Raw genomic sequence first — 25,806 nt, forward strand, 5'->3', positions numbered from 1 at the left:
TATTCACAAGGCGTTTTCAGTAAACGTGTGTGCGCATTTGGAATGCCATGGGGGAGAGAGAAAGGCTAGACTAAGGTTTAGAAGCATGCACTTTTGGATTCATGCATGCAGACTGGATGTTTAGCTGATTATTTTGTGCACCATCACTGCAAATGTTGTCCATTCGTGGAGATTTCTGAAACGATGGCGTACACCAGGCCTCGCAGACCAGGCCTTCGGGTTGTCGGATTTAGCCATTTTGGAAAAGACCCCACATTTTGTTTTAGCAAATAAACCAAAACAACCGGATGATCGCAGTCACTATTCTGCCACACTTTTTATTCCTACTTGTTCCTGCTCCTCAGACATTATTTCATTCTGTTTAGACTTTAATAGGACCATAGTCCTTGCCAGGTCCACAAACTATAGATGTCTTACTTAATCTGGAAATGGTAGTCTCATAATTTCTATTTTGAAATGTAATGCAGCAATAGTTTGTATTTAGTCTCATTCTTAGATTGCTAAATAGACTTCTGATTAGTCCATAAGGGATTCTATAAAATTGTTTTCAGTCTGTGATTTTTAGACTGATAATTTAAAAATAATTACCTTTTATTTATTAGGCAGAATGAGTTAGAAGAGTCTTCTTATATATGACTATAAACAACCTTTTTAAGCTGTTTTCTTTTAGATGCTCGGCACAAACTATATATGCTGTGTGCATTTATGTATATTGTGGTTTTCAATTACACATAATCCCTGATGATGTATTTGCTGCATTTACATATATAAATCTTTACACATTAATGACTATTTGTTTTTAACTAGCTTTATCTTGCAAAGAATAAATGTGATGGAGTAACTGAAGTGTTTTGACTAAAGCAAATCAAAATAGTTCTGAATCAACACAATTACTGCTTTTCTGTCCTACGAACAACTGTGGCAAAGCATCCTGCCTTTTTAGGAACATTCTGGCTGATTTGTGGTTCATGTCTTTGGTTGCATGCTCATACTGCAAAATCCTTCCTTCCACTTCTGTTCATCAGCCTTTTTGGTATGTGTTTTGAAAGAACGGTTATTTCATAGTGAAACTTGTTCCTGTGGAAGGTGTTCTGCGGAGGGAATGAATTTAGCTAAGGCTCTAGTCCAGGTCACAGTCTGCTGTTGGCTATGATGCAACATCATCATCCGATCTCTCCTTCCTAAGTGTAGACTGCACAGATGCATGGAGCTGTCGCAGTTCGCCATTTTCATGCATCGCTTTAGCTTCATTTCACGTAGGTCTGTACCGCCTTTCTTTGGGTATTTATCGAACAGCGTCATCCTTTTAGCTGTAACTGTGATGGTTTCGTAACATCTTTTTTTATTATTTTCAAATTGGTATCACTTGTTTAACTTATTTTTTTTAATTCTTTGTTTCTTGTTTCTGTTATGCAGGTCAGTTATTCCTTCTCCTGAATTTCAGCAAACTTAAAGGATTAAAAAGCTCTCTACTCCAAACATTTTTCCTCCAATCTGTCTTTTTAGAGTGTGGAGATCCACCGACACCGGGCTGTTGGCTTTTCGTAATCTTTCATCAGAACACAAAAGTAGGACCAGTCTCACGTTTTTTGCCACTTAAAGGAATATGTTGCCGATGCTCTCCCTCTGCTCCATCATTTGGCTGAACCGCGGTATCAAGCTGAGGAAAGTACAGCAGTCCACAACATTGGTCAGCTCTGAAGCCGCTGCCACCACAGTCATTACAGCAGCTACCTTATAAACTAGTAAAAATGCTTCTAAGCTTTGGGTGACTTTTCCTCCTTCCTTCAGCTCCCCCAGCCTAGAAATCACAGCACCAACACCTCCCTTTGGTGACTCAGCAGCAGCAGCTTCAGTTTCTGAGCAGGATTCCATTATCGACGAAAAAAGGAACTCCTCTGCTCAACAAAATGGCGACAGATGGTTTCCAATACCGTGTGCTCTACACATTTACCAAGGACCAAGAAGAGGACTTGGACCTGCAGCCAGGGGACCTCCTGACCATCAGCAAGGCCTCTCTGATGTCAGTGCAGAGCTACGAGGATGGCTTTGAGGAGCACCCGGAGCGTCTAGGCTGGCTCCTAGGATACAACGAACGCACCAAGCAGAGAGGTGACTTCCCAGGGACCTTCGTCGAATTTGTTGGTCCCATCAAAATGGCCCATCCATCAAGTCAACCAAGGTCCCAGCGACCTCTCCCAGCTGCTCCCATACCAGAACCATCTCACAGTAAGATCTTTCACGTTATTTTAGATGTTAGATTTTAGTCCATCCCTGCTTGATGCTGGTGTTCTGTTGGTTTGGCATGCCCTGTCAGCATACCGTAAGTCCAACAGGTTTGTTTATCAGCCAACATACCGATGTTTCTGTTTTTGATGGGTGTTACACTGAACCAGTGTATGTGTTTATAAACTACTATATCAGTGTATCTCACTAAAACTAAATAATAAACAACAAATTATTAATTTATTGTTTACAGAATGGTTGGTTTCCAGGGCCAGTTAGCTTGGGCTAGTTTGAGGAAATCATGGAGTAGGGGTGCACCGATTTATCGGCCAGCCAATTTGTTAGTATCGATTTCCTTCATTTTGGGAGATTGGTGATCAGCCGATACTTACATGTGAAGCTGATCTTATCCACTGATCTTATCTACCTCATCAAAGGTCTAAAAATCAACCACTGTCATCTTTTGTTTTCCTGTGATAGAGGTTTGACTGACAGGCTGGCCCACCAGGTCATGTCTGCACATTCGAGGTTAACAATAGTCATCCCCCTGTTGCCAACTCAGCAACTTTCTTGCAGTATTTAGAGACATTTCAGACAAAAAAAAAATCAGCCAGAATTGGAATTGGTAGGTCAGGCTTTTGAAAGGTGCAGCCTTGAAGTAGAGAAAAGAGAAGTCTTATATCTGAACAATAACTGATACTTGCTACATAAAACCCCCAAGGTTTTGAGTATTTCACAAATTTGTTAAGCAAAGAAAAACAAGAAATCACATTTATGTAAGTATTCACAACCTTTGGATAATACTTCGTTGACTTAATGTGTCTTAATCATTGAATCTAATGCCTCCAGCTCATCTCCCGATCTTTAGGGAGCTGCTCTCCCTATGCATTGCTATGGGCAGGCCCCAATAAATAAATAAATAAATAAATAAAGAGACTGCTTATTGGGAACAGTAGGTTCCTGCCATGCATTCAGTGGTGGAGAAAGTACTCAAAAAATGTACTTAAGTAAAAGTACAAATACACAGACAAAAATGTACTCAAGTAAAAGTAAAACTACAACATTAACTTTTGTACTTAAGTAAAAGTAAATTTTAAAAGTACCTAAGTATTAAAAGTAAAAGTACTTGCTGAATGCATTACCTAATCCCTAATACAATATCATTAAGTGAACCGATCGTATTTAATTTTAATACATCAGTAATGTGCCATTTTAATGAAAAATGCCACAGACAAAGCACATTTTTATTATATTTACTGTCTGTAACATAGTTTAGACTTGGATATGTGATTCTATGCATCATAATTTCAGGGATGAAAACATCTCGTCTCCTGTCCTAACGTAGCATGAACTTCACTTTTTTTTTGCCACTAGTGGCTTTTACTTTTAAAGAAATCCAACAGAAAGGGGATGTAAAGAAGGTGGGTGGGGGAGGACATGCAACCAAAGAGCCAGTAGCAGAGTTGTAGTCAAGACCAGGACCCCGCGCTATGTGACACAAAAAAATTAAGTTTTGCCTATCAAAATTGCTTCTCAAATTGATCTGAAAGATCCACATTCCCATAAAACACCTAGATATTAAATACTTAGAGCTGAAATAAATTTAATCAGTAAAGATCCGTCCAGAAGAATCGGATCGTTCCTGAATGTCATATCAATGCAAACTTTGGTCACAGCGTTGTCCCATATTTGCGACACCTCAGTCAACAACTCCACACAATAGTTCAGCGCATGAGTGACATTTTTTCATCGTGGATGCAACATATGTCTCTCTGTACAGCTAGCTTAGTTAGCATCACATCCACGGAGCTTACCTTTCTTTAAGCTTTCCTTTCAAGTGACGCGAAAAGTTGGACAAAGTCCCCACCGTCTGTGAAAGCGAAGCGCTGCTTATTTTACATGTCGCCATATCTTATGATTTATGCAGCGCTATTATATTACTGATGATCAGACAGACGTCAGAGGAAACCACTGCGCATGTCTGGAGCTCCGTGTGCGAGTAAAGGTGGAGGCGATGGGTGACAACAGACACTAAGTCACGTTATTGCTTGGATTTTACGGCGCCACCTTAAGACCCTGAACTTCACAATTTAACGGACAAAAAGCGCAACGCGACTTGGATGTAACGAGTAACGGGACAGTTTTGTAGAAATGTAGTGAAGTAGAAAGTACAGATACTTACTGTAAAATGTAGTGGAGTAAAAGTAGAAAGTACCCATTATTAAATCTACTTAAGTAAAGTACAGATACACGAAAATTGTACTTAAGTACAGTAACAAAGTACTTGTACTTCGTTACAAAAAATACAAGTACTTCGTTACTGTACTTAAGTACAATTTTCGTGTATCTGTACTTTACTTAACCCTTGTGTTTAGAAATGGGGTCCAACAGACCCCACACACGTAAAACTTGTATCATTTGCCACAGTCCTCTATGTTTGCCTCAGTCCTCGCATGCACAAGGGTTAAGTAGATTGGTAACACTTTATCTGAAGGGGGGTGAATAAGACTGTCATGACACCATCATAAATATGACATAACACCTGTCATGCACATGAATAAGTCTTCATGAATATTTATGACTGTTGTCATAAAGCGTCATTCGGTAAATTATGACACTTTTAATACAAAGTTGACATTATTCAAAATGTCTTTGTTATGACAACTTGACATTAACCAAGAAATCATTACTGATATAAATTTGTTATAAAATAATTACTGATTTCACTTTAAAAATTAGGTAACTTTATGTTATTAAAGGTAAAGTTTGAACAGTAATGATTTCTTGATTAATGTCAAGTTGTCATAACAAAGACATTTTGAATAATGTCAACTTTGTATTAAAAGTGCCATAATTTACCGAACGACGCTTTATGACAACAGTCATAAACATTCATGAAGGCTTATTCATAACATAACTCATAACACATATGTTATGTTATGTGACATAACACATAAGATGTGTTATGTCATGTTTATGAAAGTGTCATGACAGTCTTATTCACCCCCCTTCAAATAAAGTGTTACCAGTAGATTTAATAATGGATACTTGTTACTTTTACTCCACTACATTTTACAGTAAGTATATGTACTTTCTACTTCACTACATTTCTACAAAACTGTCGTGTTACTTGTTACATCCAAGTCGCATTGTACTTTTTTTCCGTTAAAATATGAAGTTCAGGGACTTAAGGTGGCGCCGTAAAATCCAAGCAATAACGTTACTTACGTGTGTCTGTTGTCATCCATCGCCAACCTCATCACGGCGCTCCAAGACATGCGCAGTGGTTTTCTCTGAGCGGTATGTCTAATCGTCAGTAATATAATTCCGCTACTTAAATCATAAGATATGGCGACATGTAAATTCAGCAGCGCTTCGCTTTCACAGATGGTGGGGACTTTGTCCAACTTTTAGCGTCACTTGGAAAGGAAGCTTAGAAAGGTAAGTTCTGTGGACGTGATGTTAGCAAAGCTAACTGTACAGAGATACATATGTTGCATCTGCGATGAAAAAAAGTTGTCACTCATGCGCTGAATTATTGTGCGGATGTGTTGACCCATGTATGTCGCATATATGGGACAACACAGTGACTAAAGACATTCAAGAACCTTCTGGACTGATCTTTACTAAGTCCTATAGGACTGAAGCTTCACTGAGAGCTGTTCTTTGTTCTCGTCATGCTCTGCAGTAGCTATTATTATTTTATTTCATTAAAAAATATATAGATTTATTTAATTGACGAATAAATAAAACAACAACGCGAGAACGCAGAGCATGCTCATTACTCTTTGATTGTTTTCGTCTCCTGTCATGGCAGACATTGCAGAGGGAGGATGAGAACAGTCATGGTGCTCCTTCTGCTTGGTTACTTCTTGCTCATTACGCCTTGGACAGTGTTCATAGTTGAGAGTTGTTTACCGTTAATGCATTGCCTTAATTACTATGTTTAATGGTGGAGACCAGTGTTGTGGTACTCGAGATCGGTCTTGGTCTCGAGTCCGGTCTTAAGACCGTTTTCTGATGGTCTCGGTCTCGTCTCGGACTCGACCGCATTTTGTCTCGGTCTTGTCTCGGTCTCGGGCGCTGGTGACTCGGCATTTTATTTCAAGACCAGTCGAGACCGCAACTGTGAAAATATCACTAAACGTACAGCATACTGTCCAGTTTATTTGTTAACATCTTTGTTTTCAGCTGATGCAAACGCACCGATTAAAATCCAAGCAACTACATGTTTCTGTTACTCCCCCCTCCTGCTCCCCTCCCCACCTTTCACTCGCGCGTGGCGCTACTCCCTCCTCCCTCCTCCCCCTCCCCACCTTTCACTCGCACGCGGCGCTCCAGGACATGCGCAGTGGTTTTCTCTCAGCGGCAGAAAATGTTTGTCTAATCGTCAGTAATATAATAGCGCTACATAAATAGTAAGAAATCCGATGGCCACAGCTAACTCAGCAGCGCTTCGCTTTCACAGACGATGGGGACAACGTCTAACTATTTTCGTCACTTAGAAAAGTAGCTCAAAGAAGGTAAGCTCCGTTAACGTGATGTTAGCAAAGCTAGCTGCAGAGACACATAAGCATTGTAATGAAAAAAAGTCACTCACTATCTGAGTTATTGTGCGGAGATGTTGACTGTCTTGTCGCATATATAGGACAACGCTATGTCCAAAAGTCTGCAATATAGTGATGTGACATTCAGAAACAGTCGATTCTTCTCCACGGCTCTTTACTTATAGATAGGACTGGAGTGTCACTCACTGAGAGCCGTTGTTCTATCAGATTACCATACACTGTCAGAATAGCATACATGCAGTGAGTACCATGCCTGCGCATGCGCATTAAGAAGTCCGACCGTCAGAGGAGTTGTCAGTTCACCACATGCAACAAGTTATGACGAAAATAAGTCATTAAATTGTTTTCAATGATAACTATATAGATATACATGTGTTGTCATGGTTTCAAAGTGTATTTAAAGCAGGTCTGGCTGCAGCTGAAGTAAGCTACAACACACGCCCGTGTAAAACTCACTTAACCGCTAAATCAGGACGCCATACAACTGTTAATAACAAAGTGTATGACGATCTACGTCATGATTCTATGTTGCTAGCATACATGCAGTGAGTACCATGCCAACGCATGCGCCTTAAGAAGTTCGACCGTCAGTGGAGTTGTCAGTTGCTGACAACTCCACTGTCAGCAACAAGTTATGACGAAAATAAGTCATTAAATTGTTTATAATATGACATAATATGATAACTAGATAGATATACATGCGTTGTCATGGTTTCAAAGTGTATTTAAAGCAGGTCTGGCTGCAGCTGGATGCCATACAACTGTTAATAACTGTTAATAATGATCTACGTCATGATTCTATGTTGCTGATTAAATAAAATCATATGGTAATGACAGCGTATGCATGTCTGAGCTAAACGTACGACTATCTGACAACGTATGCTGATCCGACAGAACACCGTGAGTTTGTGGTAAGCATATGACGATCTGACCTGACAGAACACCCGTTCTTTGTTCTTGTAATGCTCTGTGTGCACTGCATCATTATTTTATTTAATTATGTACGTTGATATTTAAATTAACAAATAACTAAAACACAAGAAAGAAAGGGCATGCACTCTTTGATTGTTTTTGTTCAAAGTGGCAGCTGTAATGTCTGCCATGGTGTCAGACTACCTGGCTTCATGTACTGGGATAGAGAGTGAAAACAGACACGATGAGCGCCTTCTGTTTGGTTACTTCTTGCTTGTTGCTCCTTGGTCAGTGTTGGTAGTTGAGCGTTATTTACCGTCAGGGCATTGCCTCAATTGCTATGTTTAATGGTGCAGAGAGTGGTGGTTTCTTACATGAGCAATATGGGCAAATGCCCAGGGTGTTATGTTTTTAGGGATGGCACGAGACCATCACACATTTTAGCACAGAAATGGAATATTTAATATTGGTAAAATGTATTAAGTATTTAATATCTAGGTGTTTTTTATGGGAATATGGATCTTTCAGATTATTTTGAGAAGCAATTTCGATCATATTTTACATTTTATTGTATCATGTAGCGTGGACCGCTGGTCTTGGTCTTGACTCGGTCTCGACTTTCATCGGTCTTGGTCTTGACTTGGTCTCGGACCCTAAAAGTCTTGGTCTTGTCTCGGTCTCGATACACTCTGGTCTTGGTCTTGTCTTGGTCTCGGGTTAGGTGGTCTTGAACACAACACTGGTGGAGACAGTTGTGGTTTCTGATATGGGCAATAATGACAACCGCCCAAGGCGTTATCTTTTTAGGGATGGCAGGAGACCACCGCGGATTGTAGCACAGAGATGGGAACAAACCAGAAGAAGAGTTTGAATTGATACTGGTTAAATTTATTTTAGCTCTAAGTATTTAATATTTAGGTGTTTTTATGGGAATGTGGACCTTTCAGATCAATTTGAGAATCAATTTTGATAGGTACACTTAATTTTATTGTATCATGTAGCACGGGGTGCTGGTCTTGGTCTTGACTTGGTCTCGGGTTAGGTGGTCTTGACTACAACACTGCTACGTGGCTCCTTGGTTGCATGTCCTCCCTCGCCTTTCTTTTGGATTTATTTCAAAATAAATGCCACTAGAGGCAAAAAAAAGTGAAGTTCATGCTATGTTAGGACAGGAAACAAGATGTTTCCATCCCTGAAATTATGATGCATAGAATCACATATCTAAGTCTAAACCATGGTGTAAAGAGTAAATATAATAAAAACATGCTTTATCTGCAGCATTGCCCATTAAAATGGCACATAACTGATGTATTAAAATTAAATACGATAGGTACACTTAATGATATTGTATTAGCGGTTAGGTAATGCATTCAGCAAGTACTTTTACTTTTACTACTTAAGTATTTTTAAAAGCCAGTACTTTTTTACTTTTACTTAAGTACAAATGTTAATGTGGTACTTTTACGTTTACTGGAGTACATTTTTGTCTGTGTATTTGTACTTTTACTTAAGTAAATTGTTTGAGTACTTTCTCCATCACTGCGGATCGGTATCGGCTGACACTAAGCTTAAGGTATCAGAATCGGAAGTGAAAAAGTGGATTGTGCATCACTACTGCCAAAAGGCTTCATTAAGATAATTTGCTGGGGTGAAACCTACCAAATGAAAAGTGTGCTCTATAATAAGTGACAATCATGTCAAAGGTTGACGCACACAATCATCTTATCTCTCTTTTATACAGGCATTTTCTTTACTTCTCATAGCAACAGATGTAAATTTAACAGCCCAACAGTTTGACTCTACAGAAACAGATTTAGTAACCTAGGGAGAGCTGTTTCCTCTCCTTCTCCCCTCCCTGGCCTCCCTCTAAATGCCTGCTGAAGTGAACCATGCCTTGGCATTTTTGCAAACTCCTCCCTTTGTCCTCCTTCTCGCTGCCTAAACCCCCTCTCCCTAATGTGTTCCTCTCTTTCTTCTGTCCTCCCAGCTCTCTCCCTGATTCACATACACACAGCCTGTACTGTCTCTGGGAAGCCTATAAACCGTGTTAGCGAGGCAGTGCTCTGAAAGGAGAGGCCTTGTCTCATTCTCCCTGTTCTCCCTGCTCTCACCACGCTACAGAGAAAACATTTTCAAAGAGCTGATGTAGGAGGCTGAGAGGGTCCTGAGACAGTAGAGACAGAAAAAAACAAAGGTTATACAGAGAGGCTTAAAGGGGACAGGACAAGAGTTAATGTGTCACCCACCTACAGAACCAGATGATTCAGTTTTCCAGTGTGGGGATTTGAGTTTTTCTGTGTGTTTATTTTGGTTTTGTTTCTGTGAGTCTCTGTGCCATCCTGTCTTGATTGTTCCCAGGTGTATCTCGTTCCCTGATTACCCTCAGTGTATTTAAGCCTACCTGTTGTCTTTGTCTCTTGTCAGGTCCTTGTCCAACGTCGTAGTTGTCGTAAGTTGTCGTAACAGTGTCTACTCAGTTGTACTGTTAAGTCCTGAGCCAGTGTCAGCTGTCTAGCAGTCATTACAGATCTGTTGCTACCAGAGTTGCAGTTTTCCTCGCTCTCTGTGCTGCCTGCCTTGTCTGGACTGTTGAGCTGTTTCATTATTAAATTCATAATTTTTTATCTACAACCTGGGTCCACCTGCGTTCTCCCTCACCACCAACACCAAACATCCTGAGACCCAGCACACCGCTATCTAATTCTTATTTAGTTCTTTTTTTTTTTTTTTTTTTTTTTAGCATGTCAGAGATGGCAAAGGAAGGAGTAAATAAAGCCCTTAACAATGACATACACTTGAATATTTTGTATATATGGGATTAAAATATTTCTAAGAATTGTTGAAACTTCTCTCCATTTTTACTGTTCACTTACATGAGCAAGCAGCTTTGTAGTGTGCATTAATTGGGACGCAACATTCAGCTTCTACGCACCACAAATCTGGAACAAACTTCCAGAAAACTGCAAAACATCTAAAACACTGCGTTTTAAATCAAGGCTAAAAACCCATGTCTATTAACCCTTTAATAATGTATTTACCAACATTGCTCTGAGACGTAGCGCCTATAATGAGCTCAGCAGATGTGCAGTTCTACCAGGTGTTTTGCTAATAGCTGCTTACTAGTCTGAAGGAGCAGAGAGGTGGAATCACAGGGGGAGGGCTGCGCTATGAGTCCAAAGTTCAGAATCTTGGAGGAGGAGTTGCAGTTTTGCGAGGCTGAATGGTTGCCATGGGAGATTAAAGGATTTCTCAAACATTGATGAAAGAATCAAAGCAACACCCCAAGTATGTTTTTGATGAGGGAATAACATTATAACATAATGTAAAGCTCAAAAAAGTAAATTTTACATATTACTGCTCCTTTACAATATCTTGTGTAACTATACCATCATTTTTAATAACTAACTACATAAACAATCTGATTTTAATTGATTTTCATTTAATTTCCTATTTAACGGAAACTGCAATTGGGATTTTTTTTTTTTTTACATTAGCACAATATTGATAGTTTTTTGCATATTTGTAATGGAAATACAGCTACTAACTCTCTAAAAGATTATTCGTCCGAGCATTAAGACTTTTTGTAACCCTCTTCTCTGTGTTTGCCACAGTTGTAGCATCTTTTTCCAATGCCTAAGGGATTTAATGTATTCTGTTGGGGCTTTACAGTGTGCCCGGTCATTGTGATGGATTGCCTGTCGGCATAGTTGGGATGTACTGAAGATATGGAATAGTGAAACCTGCCTTGAGCCAGACGCCAACTGGTCTTGACGCCACCTTTCATGGAGTCACTGACATGGTTTTAAAATGCTTGGCAGGTTTTATCCTCCTTTCTGTGTTTTACCCATTATTTTCTAAGTCCACATTTTAAAAAAAAGGCTGAAATGTAAGCATTCTTAGATTCTACAGAAATTAAGTTTAGCAGCTGAATATCATGAGGAATCAAAATTTTGACTCCTAAATGTTTAGATTGACATGAGAAGAGAAGCTCAGATATGGTTATTTAAATACCATGAACAATAAAATTTAATAAATTAGAATAGTGTTCTAATGAGGCTCATATATTAGCTTTTGTTTATAAGCCATCACAGTATTGAACATCTGTAAAGCAGAACATTTTGTACATTCCTTATGTAAAATAGTTCAAGTTATAGCTCATTGGATGGAGAGCAATTGTTGAGTCTCAGCATAGATTCTGAATTAGATTAAGGTCAGGACTTTCCTGGGATGCTTTGGTCTCTAAAGCAGTAAAACTGTAATCTCAGGGTGTTACAAATACAAAATTTCCAGCTCAAGATTTTTATTGTTAAACAGAGAAGTACAGTTAGTTGCATTCAGATTTTTAACATGTTAAAATCTATGTAATTAATTAAACAAAAGTAATGTGTTAAACTTCTGTCCCTACTTAGGTTTGGAGTTAAAAGTAGAGATGCACTGATCCAATATTAATATATGTGTCGGCCCTGATAATGAAAACAATTCTAGACTGGGTATTAGTGACTGTGTGCTAAAGCCATAGAGACAAACCCATTCAGTCAATTTCTATGCTTTGTGCTCTGGGCAACACCATGCTTTATTTATTTTACATTATATTTAGAATTCTTCGTTGCATTTTCTGAACCATTTGAAAGAAGGTTTGGTGAAGTTTATTTTTTACATGTTTGACCAAGATAGTCAACCTGTTGTTTCAGTTTCTTCATCATTTATTTTACATTGATTGTTATACTCCTGACTGAACAAATGAAAGTTGTTTTTACATGTTTGACCAAGCTTGTGAAACTATTGATGTATTTAAGTGTCTGTGCTGGTGTAGAGTTACTGTATAAAATAAATTTGTAAGTCTATACATTTAAGTCTGTGTTGTAGAAAAAGCCTTTTAAGTTAGCCAGCAGTTTTTCAGTATCAGATTGGTATCAGTATTGATTGATACTAATCCTCAGACATCTGTATTGGAAGTGAAAAAAGTGAACCGGTGCATCCCTAGTTAAAAGTGTATGATTCTTTGGTTTCCTGTGTTTTGCTAACACTGAGCAGAAGGTATTATGCATCTAGAAGCATATCCTGTGACATGATGGACAGAATGAAATTAGACCTGCTGTGAGGCAGAGGCAGTTCAGAGCAGAGTTTTCATCAGGGTTAACTGGCCAATATGGAGCCAGGCAAAGGGAAAGGAAAAGGAAGTAAAAAAGAAAATGAAATGAGAGAGGCCTGAAGGGGGTGAAAGAGTGGAGGAGAAAATCCACTGAGAACAAGTGTGCAGGAGAGTGAAAGCAAGATGGTTGAGAGAAGCTGGAGAAGAAGACAGAGACATTCAGGAGGGGCGGAGGGGACTTTTAGAGAGAGAGACAGAAAGAGAGAGAGGATGTGGAGGGAATGTGCTGACACAGCGTTTCTCCTCTGAACTCCCCAAATTAATAATCAGCAGCGGTTTAGCTGAGCCAGGAACATTCGTTGGCTGCCAAGCCTCAGCCAGGCCAGGCCGGCACCACCGCCCACATCCAGTGGAGCAGCCCACTCCCTCTACACCCCTCCATCCCTTCAACCCAAAGTCCTGAATGGAGCAGGAGACTCTGGCTGTCCTGACTGGGCTGAGCCGGGCCTGGCACAGGGCTTCTGCTTGTTCAGTAGTTTTAATCCTTTATTGTGCTCCACTCACGCAAAGAGCCGAGGTGAAACCCCGAGCAGGATGGTGCGCTGGGGAAGAGAGATAGAAAGCCAGAGTGGAAAAAAGAGAAGAAAAAGGAGGGGAAGAACAGGGACTGAATGAGATTTCTCTTTTTTTCTTCCTCTTTCTTCTTTTCTCCCTGCTGAAAAGGTTTGATTTAGTCCGTGGGGAGTTGTGAAGTAGATCGTTTTTTTTTCCTACCGTCTGCAGTTTTTTCTCTTCTTTTCCTGCTCCTTTTAGTTAGCAACTTGTTTCTTTCATCAGTTTACGTGCCGCAAACAAATTTGTTACTCAAGTAAATTAAATTTCCCTTTGAGATCAATAAAGTGTGGAGATTTGAGTTTTTCTGTGTTTATTTTGGTTTTGTTTCAGTAAGTCTCTGTGTGTCCTGTCTTGATTGTTCCCAGGTGTATCTCGTTCCCTGATTACCCTCCCAGTGTATTTAAGCCTACCTGCTGTCTTTATCTTTTGTCAGGTCCTTGTCTAATGTGGTAGTTGTCGTAGCAGTGTCTACTCAGTCGTACTGTTAAGTCCTGAGCCAGCGTCAGCTCTCTAGCAGTCGTTACAGATCTGTTGCTACCAGAGTTGCTGTTTTCCTCGCTCTCTGTGCTGCCTGCCTTGTCTGGACTGTTGAGCTGTTTCATTATTAAATTCATAATTTTTTATCTACAACCTGGGTCTGTCTGCGTTCTCCCTCACCACCAACACCACACATTAGTGATGGGTAAATGAGGCGTCATGAGGCGTTTCGACTCATAGCAACACTGTATTGATACTGTGTCGATACTGTGTCACTCAATACTGACACCTGCTGGACATTAAAAATTCCTACAGGCAACGTAGTGATTTGATGACCAAGTCTATACAATAAGATTTAAGTCTTTGTATTTTATTGAATATTATATGTTGTATTATGTCATATCTTCAGTTAAATTTAAAATATATTTGATATACAGTCAATAAAGAATGTGAACATGGACCATAAAGTGACAATTTAAGTGAATGTGTTTGGAATGTGGACTGTTTTTTCCCCACACATTTTTATTTAAAAAAAAGTTTTTACAACATTTTTTAAATTTAGCATGTTACACGTTTTTGACAAAAACTTCTCCTGCTGTAGAAAAAAATGAAGTAAACACTACATTTACAGCGAACCCTTGTTTTTCTTAGGGCTTGCGTTCCGAAAATAACCCGTGAAGGGCGAAATCCGTGAAGTAGTTACCTTTATTTTTTACAATTATTACACAGCATAAATAAATACTCTACATTGAAATCAAAGAACAAAACCTGTTTTCAGGTCAGCAGATGTGTGTGTGCATCAATCGGGCCTTAATGTGATCCGCAGTCATGTCATTAAAGCGTCTCCTCAAAGCTGCCCCAGGAGATTCACGGCTGTATCTACGGCAGAACGATGGATCTCATCAAACGAACCTCCGGTCGGGTTTTGCTGCCTCTGGCCACAGTTTTTTTTTTTCCAGCAGACATTGGAAGTTTCAGTTTCCATCTCCTGAATGGCCAATCTGTGTTAAACACCGTAACGTTATTGGCACTCAGGTAGCGCAGAGACTGTTTTTACCAATCATATGGTTATTAAGGCCGAAGAACACTGTGGAAAAAACAACTGCACAAAAAAATCTGCAAAGCAGTGATACTGTGAAAAGTGAACCGCATTACAGTCAGGGTTCACTGTATATGAAGTAATTTGTAAAAAGCAACTGAGTAATTTGTAGAATGACTGTATATCTGAGTTTATCTAGATGTATCTGAGACTTCATTCTCATGCCTGGCCTCATAATGCCTCAGCATTGAAAAGGTGGATTTATTTAAATAAGACAGTTTAGTCAAACATATGCGACACTCAACTTGCAGAACATAATATGAAAGTAAACTAAGAATCAGTTTCAGCTGAATTTGGATTCAGATAGAAAAAGTAGAAACTGACAAGAACCGGATGAAATGACAAAAATAAAAACAAATTTATTTTCCAATATAAGATCAAAATGGTGCCACACTGAGGAAACATTTCCTTTGATGACAATGTAAAAGATCAAGAATTTGTTTGGCAAATGCTTTTGACAGATTCGCTTCCTTATAAACACAGTTTGGCGCTTTAATGTCATTTCGAAACAGTTCCTGTATTGGTCACGTGACTTGCTGAAACCAATACGCGCACCGACACGGGTTTTGGTCTATGGGCTTGATACATGCGCCGACGCGTCGGTGTTGCCGGACCCATCACTACCACACATCCTGACAAAGAAGTTTTGAATTTGAAGATTAATTTGTTTGCTTCGTGGACAATTAGATCATTTTAATGCATTGTTTTTTTTTTTACCAAGCAAGGTGCAGATATGAAATCCAGTTTTGTTCTTCAAATGAAATCCAGTGTGTCCACCTCTTAAGGAGAAAAAGGAGGACACAAAACTCATCTTTCATCTGGTTTTCTCTACAGGGAAATCATCTGTGGAAGTTGTGGTAGTGAGCAGCAGGCTCGTGCAGGCCGGAGTGTAACAGAGGTTTGTGTTGTTGTTTCAGCTGTTCCAGTGCCAGACCTCAGCCAGCAGTTCACTCCGCCAGAGACGGCTCCCCCAGCTCTGGTCAGCCTCATCCAAGCCATCGAACACAGAGGTGCATCCACGTCATCCGGCTGTCTGTTCACCCTATGACCAAGCTGACACTATTCATCCACCTTCAGTTGAGGGTGGTGGAGCCCAGCAGGACTCCATTTGCAGTTCTGCCTCCTCCTTTTTGGACTCTTTAGTTCTTTTTCTCTTATTTACACTTCTTGACACACTCTTGAAATGAAAAGGGGCACACAGTGTATTCATGATCATCTCTTTTTCTACTTTAATGAGGCATTCATCTTGTACAATAAAATTGGAAAACAAATCTGTTAGAAGGAAGCAAATATGAAATGTGCAATAACTTCTGAACAAGATCATATCTTCCGGCTAATTAGCTTTGTGAAGCCGCCATATTTTCCCCCTCGCAGCGATGTAAGTCCAAGTTTATTTATGCCAAAGTTGCAAGTGAACAAGTCAAACTGTTCTAGCACTTATTAACGCACAGGGTTTCTTGCATCATGCATCGGAGCCTCTTCAAAGTGTCTGGTATCTGTTTGCGCGGAGCAAAGTCCATTCAGTATCGCGAGATTTTCCAAAAGACTTTGTCTGATTGGGGTCAGTTCCTTCTCTCTACTAAAACACAAACACAGCAATTTTGGGAAACAGATGATTCAAATGCATCCAGTGACGCTCTTCCGTTAGCTAACTCCTTGATTATATTGAGGCTTTGTTTACTTAATATTATGTTGGCATTAATATTTTAAAAGGTATCTGACATACATAGACACTACAGTTAAACTATGCTTCATAAATCATCAATACACATCAAACATACTGGTCAATGGTTCAGTTATTATGGATCAAAAGCAGCTCTAAACAGTATAGATTTAGTCTAGATTTAAATGAACTCAGTGTTTTGGCTGTTTTTCAGTTTTCTGGAAATTTGTTCCAGATTTGTGGTGCATAGAAGCTGAATGGTGCTCCTTAATATCTGTTCTGCTCTGCCTTCCCCGAACCAGGAGACCTAAGAGGTCTGGAAGGTTAATACAACAGCAGATCTTTAATGTATTCTGATACTAACCCAGTCAGTAATATTATGTTAAATCAGTGATTCTCAAGAAGTGGGACACAAATAAATAGAAAATTATTTTTTAATGACCCTATTAGTGATATTTTTACTCAGTTTTAAAGACAAATGCTTCTCAAGAAACAAAAGAAATATTGTTTAAAACAAAAAAACAACAGTCCATCTGTCGGAGTTAACGCAGAACTGAAGGTGGTGACAAACTAGTGAGTAAAATGAAATACTTGATACATGTGAAATAATGCCATTTATGTAAAATACATTAAAATGAATTAACTGCACACTTAAATTAGATTTGTCAACACTATCACTGAATGAGACACTGTCAGTTAAAAACACTGTTGGAGTTGACATTTGACGGAGTTGACAAAATGCCAAACTACCCCAATTTATATGATGTTATTCTGAAGGATGCCATATTGTAGCTCAACAGGTCCATGAAATCTTTACAGTAAACCAAAATTAAGCATTTATTTCACAAAATTTCATCAAAATTTTGTAAATTGTCAGTTATGGAGTTGACGCATCATGGTTGTGATGAACAACTTAGGAATAAAACAGAAGAAAAAAACTAAAGAATAGCATATGCTAACCAGAACTGCGTAGCCTCTTAGCAAAGGAAGAGAAAGGAAGAGGTCATGGGGTCCTCAGAAGTTCTGATGCCTGATTTTTTTTACATTCTGACGGTGTTGACAAAAACTTGGGACAAATTTCAATTGAGTTGGAAAATATATAAAAATGATTTTTAATTCAATGTATTGATACTTTTATAATTATTTATTTGAATACTTATACTTAATTGTCATAATATATTATCTTAGTATTCCTTTAATTGTTTTATACTATTATAATGTATTGAGTTCTGCTCCAGGACAAGGGATTTTAAAGACACCATCCATCTACTACAGTGTTTAAGATAAAAAATATTCAGCAAACACCAGGAAAACATGCATTGTTGTGCTCACATAGCCCAGGTTAGTTTAGTCAGATATTTGAAAAATTATATTTTGTGTATATTTTATTCAAATTTTGTGCTTTATCCATAGGACCCGTTGTGTCCCTCAAGAATCACTGAAATAATATTGCAGCTCTAACAGAACTAAAGCCACAAGCTTCTTACTGTGATTTCTTTCTATAAATTCATCTAATGTTTAATCAGTACACTCTAGTTAAAAAGGCATTTTACTAGTGCTTTGTGCAGATAATTTTGTTATCCCATGTTCCCTGTTGCTCACTCCAACAGTGGTAAAGTGGAATTATTGACATTCAGTAAAAGGATGACAGAAAAACTGTCTCTGAGTGGAAAACAGAAATACTAGAGCTGTGCTGTAGAACTGCCTCTTCCACACATGCTGTGTGCTTTTCACTCCTACCCGACAGACAGATGTGTCTCCAGGAACTGCCTGCTAGATGCAAACTGTCTAAACCCATTTTTTTCAAGCTAGTCGGTCAGAAATACTTTCTGATCTATTAACATTGTCAAATGACCTGTTTCTCTGTTGAAGCCCTACTGTGTATGCTGCTACATAACCACCAAAGGAAAACCACATGTCCTGGATCCATCTTTTTTTAGAAGATAGTATTTTAAACTATTCCAATTCAAGCCATCAGTTTCTCTTCTTCTTGAGCTTATTTCTCTGCTTTTTTCTTTGAACTTTTACTGATGTGTGCTTTCTATTCTTCTTAGGTCTGGACAGCAAAATATTGTACAGAACAGCAAGTACATCAGACAGCGCAGTATACACCCTGAGCACTGGTGAGTACAGTGATTGGATTGGAATATATATAAATGAATACATACTTACTCAAATCTCATTTTTGGATTCGGGGGTGCACTGATCGCAGTTTTCTGGCTGATCTTTAAAAAGCTTTAGCTGCCAATACTGATTTTGAAACTTTTCTGAATATAGCAACAAAGATGCTAAGTTCCAACAGTAATGTTAATATTGTTCCCTGCACAGGAGCAGACGTGACCTGGTGGCCGGGTCATAGGGATTTAATGAAGATGTCACTGAAGCTCTAATATTCTGTCTCATGTTTACCAGTAGTTAGTCATAACCAGGGGTGAAAGTAGTTTTAAATTCTTGGGGGTACTATGACAAAAAAAAAAAAAAAAAATCATATTTAGCTTTTAAACTGATTCTATTGATCCTGTGTCCAGACACAGGGATAATCAGCATCATGACCTGTTTGTTCTGAAGATCCTCCAGCTTCCACTTTTCTTCCTAACATGGCGCCTCCTCACCCTGACTCTTATACTGACAGGAGGAACCACGGAGCTCTGTTAGGTTAAAGCTCATTTTCTGAAGTTGGGATGTTTTTTCTCCAACAGGTTCCAGAGGAATCACCTCAAACCAGATGTTGGACTGGATTTTATTTCAATGTCATTTGTGAATGTTAGAGCCTCATTTTCAACAGTGGAACTATAAAGGTTGAAAAAGGTTATCATTTTGGAGAAAATCTCATCAATATCAATATTTCCTTTTGATAAAGGAGGCTTTTCCTTTATCAAACAAAAAAATTGTTTGATAAAGGAAAAGCCTCTCAGACTTTGAGCCCGACAACACCAAACTATTTTTTATATTAAATAATTTAATTTCAAACAATTATCGCGGTAGAAGCCATTTGTTTGTTAAATACTTAATGAAACATATTTACCATGTTTGATGTTTGTTGTAAATGACTATACTCATAAAGAACGAGATAATTAGTCCAAGTTTGTCGTTTATTGAACGTTCAGAAACTACAGTGGCTGTGATGAGCCAAAACCAAGGTAAAACAACCCGAACAGGTGATCAACTCTAAATCACTCGCACCTTTTTATTCTCCGTCTCTCCCTCTGTTATTTAAGCACACCCGTTGTCATGGCAACCTCCTGCGCTCACAAGCTGACCAGAGATTACGTTAAAAATGCAACATTCAGTCAGTTATGATATTAGGTTTGCAGGCTTGATATTTATTTTGCGATCATTAATAAGCCTCCCTGAACACAGCGGTGGTTGATTAGTTAATTTTAAACTCCTGCTCTGTTCGTTATTTTGGTAATGGAACCGAAACGCAGAGAATTGCGCAACACCTTGTTGAAACAATAATCACTGAGATTATTATTGTTGTTGGGTCATTCATTTGAACACGTTTGTGTTGATATTTTATTTTGTTGTTGTTGTTGTTGTTCTTTAATAAAGTTACGAACGTTTTAAGCCAGTCAGAGGAGGACGTGCTGGTCTCGGCGTCAGTTTGTCACCTAATGCCGAGATCGACTCAAAACCTTCGACGATCTATTGCGCCCCTGCTCTACCAAAGCACGAACAGTTCAGAAACAATATGAAATGGGGGAAAAAGTTATGTATTAACTGATTAAGTTGTGTTTTAGATTGTTCTTGAAAAACTAATCAGTCACGGCTGATTAGTGGCTGCACTCACAGCTGCACAGTGAACCCAATGATTCTTTACAGCAGACAGCCGCTCCTCTCTCTTGAAGGTACTGTGTACCACCGCTAAATCTTTTAGGGGTATGCAGTACCCTGCCGTACCCCCTTACTTTCACCTCTGGTCATAACCTTCCTTCTTTGATAGTTTCCCTGACATTCTGTCTGCTTCAGAAGGCGATGCTGCTCAGAGTGACATGGGTTTCCTGTCTGAGAGCGTCCTGCGCTACCTGAGAGACCTCCCATCACCTGTTATCCCTGCATGCGTCTATCCGCAACTTCAAACTGCAGTCATGCAGCAGCTGCTTCACCAGCAGTTTCTAGGTGGGTCCAACACTGAGTAGACATGCAGTATATGGTTCTACTGATGAGAGTTCCTAAAGGATAGCTTTTGTATTGTAAAAATTATTTTTTGTTTTGGAAAACACCTTCATCTTTTTGAAGTATACGAGTACTCTTCACTCTGCTCAAATGTAATGCATAATTTTATGCATCAAATTATCATAAAATTTGATACATAATGAATTTTATCTGCTAAAAGTGGTTAGTGATTTTATTTATTGTTTTTGATAATAAGCAACACTGTGCAGCCCTCTTTATCAAATTTTCTAAAGCATTTGATACAGTGAATCATGAGATTTTAATACAGACACTTCACTCTATTGACTTGTCAGATCAAACTCTTCAGTAGTTTGACAACTGTTTAACTAATAAATTGTAGTATGTTCAAGTAGGAGGTTTAACTTCATCTTGGTGTTCTTCAGGGATTAGCTCTTGGGACACTTTTCTTCATTATAAAACAACAGCATATAAAGGCGCTGGTGATATATACGTGCTGGTGACACTGTTTTAGATGGTTCTGGTCTCTTATCTAACAGTGTTTTTAATCAAATAAAGTCAGCTTTAATTTACAAACAAGTCTTTATCACCTTAAACTTGTTTTAAATGTTTTAAAGATGATGCTGTTTTCTAATGGGTCATTTGAAAGTAAATATCTTCCAGTCAGAAGGTCTGAAAATTGAAAAAGTGACACAAAAAAGAGATTTTTAATCTCGATCGGATTTTCCTGGTGAAATAAAGGCTAATAATGAAATAATCTTCTGGTTGTTTAAAAATCATTCAGTCAAATATACTTACACAATTAGTAGCTCTACATAAGGCAATTCAGTTTTACTGATAATTGCCTGAATATCTGGCAGATGGAGCTGTTGCTGGTAGCCATGATAGAGAGGTGAGTCTGGTTCTGGAGAACTCCACGGTGGTCCCGTTCCACCATCGTCTCACCTTGCAGTACCTGCTCACACATCTGACCAAGGTGCTCCAGGCACAGGCCAGTAACGGCCTGGACACTCACACTCTGGGAAAGATCTTTGGCCCTCTCCTGATTCAGACAAGCCCCTCTGCCCAAGGGTGAGCTCTTTTACCCTGAATTGAAGCTGATCAGTATATTAGATTGGGCCTCTGTGCTACTGTAAGCAAAGGAAAGGAGTTGAGATAGAAGCCAGGCTAACTGATTTGTTGACCATCAGGTATTCATGGGAGGAGGATTTTCCCATACTAGTGGTGGAGAGGTTACTGGTGGAGAGAACTGCACAGCAAGACTTCCCTCCTCCTGGTAAACTCTTTATCTTTAGGATCATAAATTGGGATTCCATCAGATTGACCAGCTTTCAATGGGAATTTCTGCTTTTTTTCCAGTTCTTCCAGCGAAACCAACCAAATCAAAAATAACCCCATCAGATATGACGGACACAAGCAGCCTGCTGAACGATGCTGAGTGGTACTGGGGAGATATTTCCAGGTAAGCCACCCAAACAGATATTCACTGTTATTTGACAGATTGACATATTGGTGAAGTAGAAGCAAATTATATGATGATATATAAGCTAGTGGTGTTCTTATAAGACTTTTCTATCATTTTCATGGGGCAATATGATGGAGGCTTCTTCTCAGAAAGCTGGTCAGAGTTGTTGGAACTTGGATTGAACTGTTATAGGATTCAACCGACTTAGAGGGACAGTATTATGGAAAATTTATACAGTAAAATCTTTGTTAAAAGGTTAATAGAGGAGCCATATTGTGATGACTTTATTAAGGCAGAGTTTCAGAAAGAGCAGGAGTTTGACACAGAGGCCCAATTTCAAGTGATTAAATGTAAAAGTCAAATTTCTTTTAAGACCTATTTGATATCTACAGCATTTTTATTATAACAACTGGATGTAACACAGTTACTTGATTGTGCTATAAAATGGCACTATGTGCCTGGAAAACAAAGCCTCACCTTTCAGCTGGGCAATGACCTTGAACCTACAGCCAGAGCTGCAATAGAATGCATTAGATCAGAGCATGTTCATGAGCTTACAGTGGCCCAGTCAAAGTCCAGTCCAATAGAGACTTTGTGGCAGGACTTGAAAACTGATGTTCACAGATCCAACCTGCTCCCATGTCTGCAGAGAGGAGGTGAATGAGAAACTGCGAGACACTCCAGATGGAACCTTTCTGGTGCGAGACGCTTCCAGCAAACTGGAGGGCGAATACACTCTGACTCTCAGGTAGAACTGCAGAGATACACACACACATCCAAGGTTCAGTTCCATTCTGTTTATCAGATTTCTGTCTCTCCCTGCAGAAAAGGAGGGAACAACAAACTGATCAAAATTTATCACCAGGAGGGTCGCTATGGCTTCTCAGAGCCTTTGACCTTCCAGTCTGTGGTGGAACTCATCAATCACTACCGCCATGAGTCCCTGGCTCAGTACAACGCCAAACTGGACACCAAGCTTCTCTACCCCATCTCCAAGTTCCAGCAGGTTGGTTCATTTGGTGACTGAAGTTTAAAGCAAACATTTAGATTTTCAGCATTGAACCACTGATTTCATCTTCTTCCTCTGTTTTCTGTTGCTCAGCTGGTTAAGGAGAACAGCATAGAGGAAGTGGGAGAGCAGCTCAAGGTCTACCATGAGCAGTACCAAGAGAAGAGCCGCGAGTACGACTCTCTGTATGAGGAGTACACTCGCACCTCACAGGTAGCGCTTGTTCAGTGAACTCCAATGAGTTCTATGTCCTGACCAGGGGCGCAGTATATGGGGGAAAAGTGATGACAATTCTAGGGGCCCTGACCAACAAGGGGCCCTCCACAATTTAATTATTTATTTTTAGTTAATAGAAATTAAAAAAAATAAAAAAAATCGGGGCCCTGTCAATTACAAAATTAATCATATTGTATTTTCAAAGATTGTTAGCAGTAAAATTTTAATGCCCTCAACACCCCCCTATCTGCGTTAAATGGTTCGTTCTGGCTTGGAGTGCTTCACCGTGACACTGTTAGCAGCAGCCACTAAAGACACAAACGATTGTGGCAGTTACTATGCTGCTAAAAAAAAGTTATAAAATCAGGTTTTCAAAAAAAAGAGAGAGAGGGAGAGAGAGAAAAAGGCAAGAGTGTTAATTTATAACCCAGTTTTTCTCCATGAGAGGTGGGTAGATTATGTGGGATTATCAAACATTTAGCATAGTTAGCTTAGCTACAAACTACTGTTTGCCTCCTTTTCACTAGCATTTAATGAATTATGGAAAAAAATTACCAACATATTCATATATTTAACTTGTCCCTTGTACCTTTTACCACTTAACAGATGAGTCAGTCAGTAGCAGCTCTAACCCACGTCCCTCCTGACCTGTTCTCTTCTGAGTGAAATTAAAGCTGCAGTATGTCACTTTTGTATCAATATTTTTTTCACATATTTTTAAAAACTGTCATTATGTTGTGACAGTATGGCATGAGAGGTAATCTGTGAAAAATCTATTTCCTCTGCCTTCTGTAGAAACAACCAGTCAGTGGCAGGAGAGTTTTAGTGCTGTCAATCACCATCTCATGTGGTGCTGCTCATTCTTCCTCCCCCTCGCCTTGTGCCGTGCTGCAGTTAGCATAGCACAGAGCTGTGCAGATTCAAACTGAATGCTCAGTTTAGTTAGCATAGCTACCAATGACGGCAGATAAACAGTTTCTTGTAATGATAAGTTGTTTCTCCACCTTTAGTGCATTTAGCAGTGAGTGAATAAGGCTAATTGACAGCGCTAAGAGTGCCCTACTAGTTCTGATAGGTTGTTTTGGTCAGAACGGTGCATTACTTTAACCAGTAATAGTAATTCAGGAAGGAGATGGAGGAGATTGATTGTTTACACAGATTATCTGTCTCATAACAAACTGCTATGACATGGTGACAGCTTTAACAAATATGAAGAAAACATATTTTTTTATTAGTTATGTACTGCAGCTTGAATAAAATGCAACTACATAACATTTTTGAGAAGTCTGGATTGCTTTATGTGTATTTTGCACGTTGCTTTTGACTGTTGCTCATGGAGGGACATTTCAGTAATCTAAAACTAATAGAAAAAAATTTAAGCAACCTACTTGCATACTGGATGTGGACAGTTGGATGTTAAATTCATGAGCAGTAAATATTTTGCTAATTATCAGTATTGAACCAAAGAAAGCAAGGCAGATGCAAGTCTTTAAAATTTTGATGTTTTTTTATGGGTCAAATAGAGTCAAAAAATTGTAACAGCAGCTGCGCGGGGGGCCCAAACAAATTTTTTGTCAGGGGGCCCACGATTCCTGGCGGCGCCCCTGCTCCTGACAGACGCTTACTGAGCTGTTTAGAACGTTCTAGCCAAGTAAAATATTCCCCAAGATATAACAAAAAAAGAGAAATATTCTCTCTGAGGCATGAAACCCTCAATAATCTAAAACCTGCTGAAATCACCAGAGGGAGTTGGCTTAGTAATAGAGTAGCCAACATTATTTCATTTTGTGTTTTGCTCTTACTTCCAGTTGTAAATATATTATTGTGTACAACTTATATAAATTCTGACCAACAAGTTGTAAAATTCTCTAGATTCACTCCAAAAAAAGAAAAAAAAGATTTTCCTTATTTACTACAGTGTATTAGTGAATTTAGAGCAGGGGTCCCCAAACTACGGCCCGCGGGCCAGATCCGGCCCGTCTCCACATTTGGTCCGGCCCCCTGAACAATACCAGAGAGCATTCAGATTTTTTTTCATTTATTGTATTTTCAGGGTTTATATGTGGATTTTTCTTCAACCACCAGGGGGCTCTTTAGCAGGAAGTGTGTCCTGTAGACTGTGGGGCGCATTGCTGCCATCTGTTGGACTTTTAGGGAACTGCTCGACTTTTATGTTATTTAATCAGTATGGTTGTTTGCTAGCGGTAGAGCAGATGAACACGTGTCTGTTATGAACGCCACATTCAAAGCAATGCCTGCAAGTAGCAACTTATACTTCAAAACGACCCTTTATGTTAACATATGATAAATTAATATGTTAAAATTACATT

At 39.1% G+C, this 25,806-nt stretch overlaps 1 protein-coding gene across 4 annotated transcripts in view; it reads left to right on the forward strand.

Moving 5' to 3' along the window:
• Positions 1 to 25,806, forward strand: part of pik3r2 (phosphoinositide-3-kinase, regulatory subunit 2 (beta)) — a 50,442-nt gene that overhangs the window by 7,996 nt on the left and 16,640 nt on the right. For 2 of the 4 annotated variants that reach the window (XM_014974111.2, XM_014974113.2), the window contains 10 exons: positions 1,417 to 2,229; positions 15,907 to 15,999; positions 18,707 to 18,775; positions 20,622 to 20,771; positions 21,647 to 21,857; positions 21,977 to 22,062; positions 22,146 to 22,248; positions 22,901 to 22,999; positions 23,077 to 23,257; positions 23,354 to 23,473. In XM_014974111.2, the coding sequence (XP_014829597.2) occupies positions 1,911 to 2,229; positions 15,907 to 15,999; positions 18,707 to 18,775; positions 20,622 to 20,771; positions 21,647 to 21,857; positions 21,977 to 22,062; positions 22,146 to 22,248; positions 22,901 to 22,999; positions 23,077 to 23,257; positions 23,354 to 23,473 (1,431 nt within the window). In that variant the 5' untranslated portion in view covers positions 1,417 to 1,910. The remainder of the gene's footprint in view (positions 1 to 1,416; positions 2,230 to 15,906; positions 16,000 to 18,706; positions 18,776 to 20,621; positions 20,772 to 21,646; positions 21,858 to 21,976; positions 22,063 to 22,145; positions 22,249 to 22,900; positions 23,000 to 23,076; positions 23,258 to 23,353; positions 23,474 to 25,806) is intronic. The other 2 variants (XM_088014392.1, XM_088014393.1) reach the window with 2 other exon arrangements.

The sequence above is a fragment of the Poecilia mexicana genome, unplaced genomic scaffold (assembly GCF_051168715.1).
Source record: "Poecilia mexicana isolate PSO_F unplaced genomic scaffold, ASM5116871v1 scaffold_17, whole genome shotgun sequence".
Taxonomy (NCBI): Eukaryota; Metazoa; Chordata; class Actinopteri; order Cyprinodontiformes; family Poeciliidae; genus Poecilia; species Poecilia mexicana.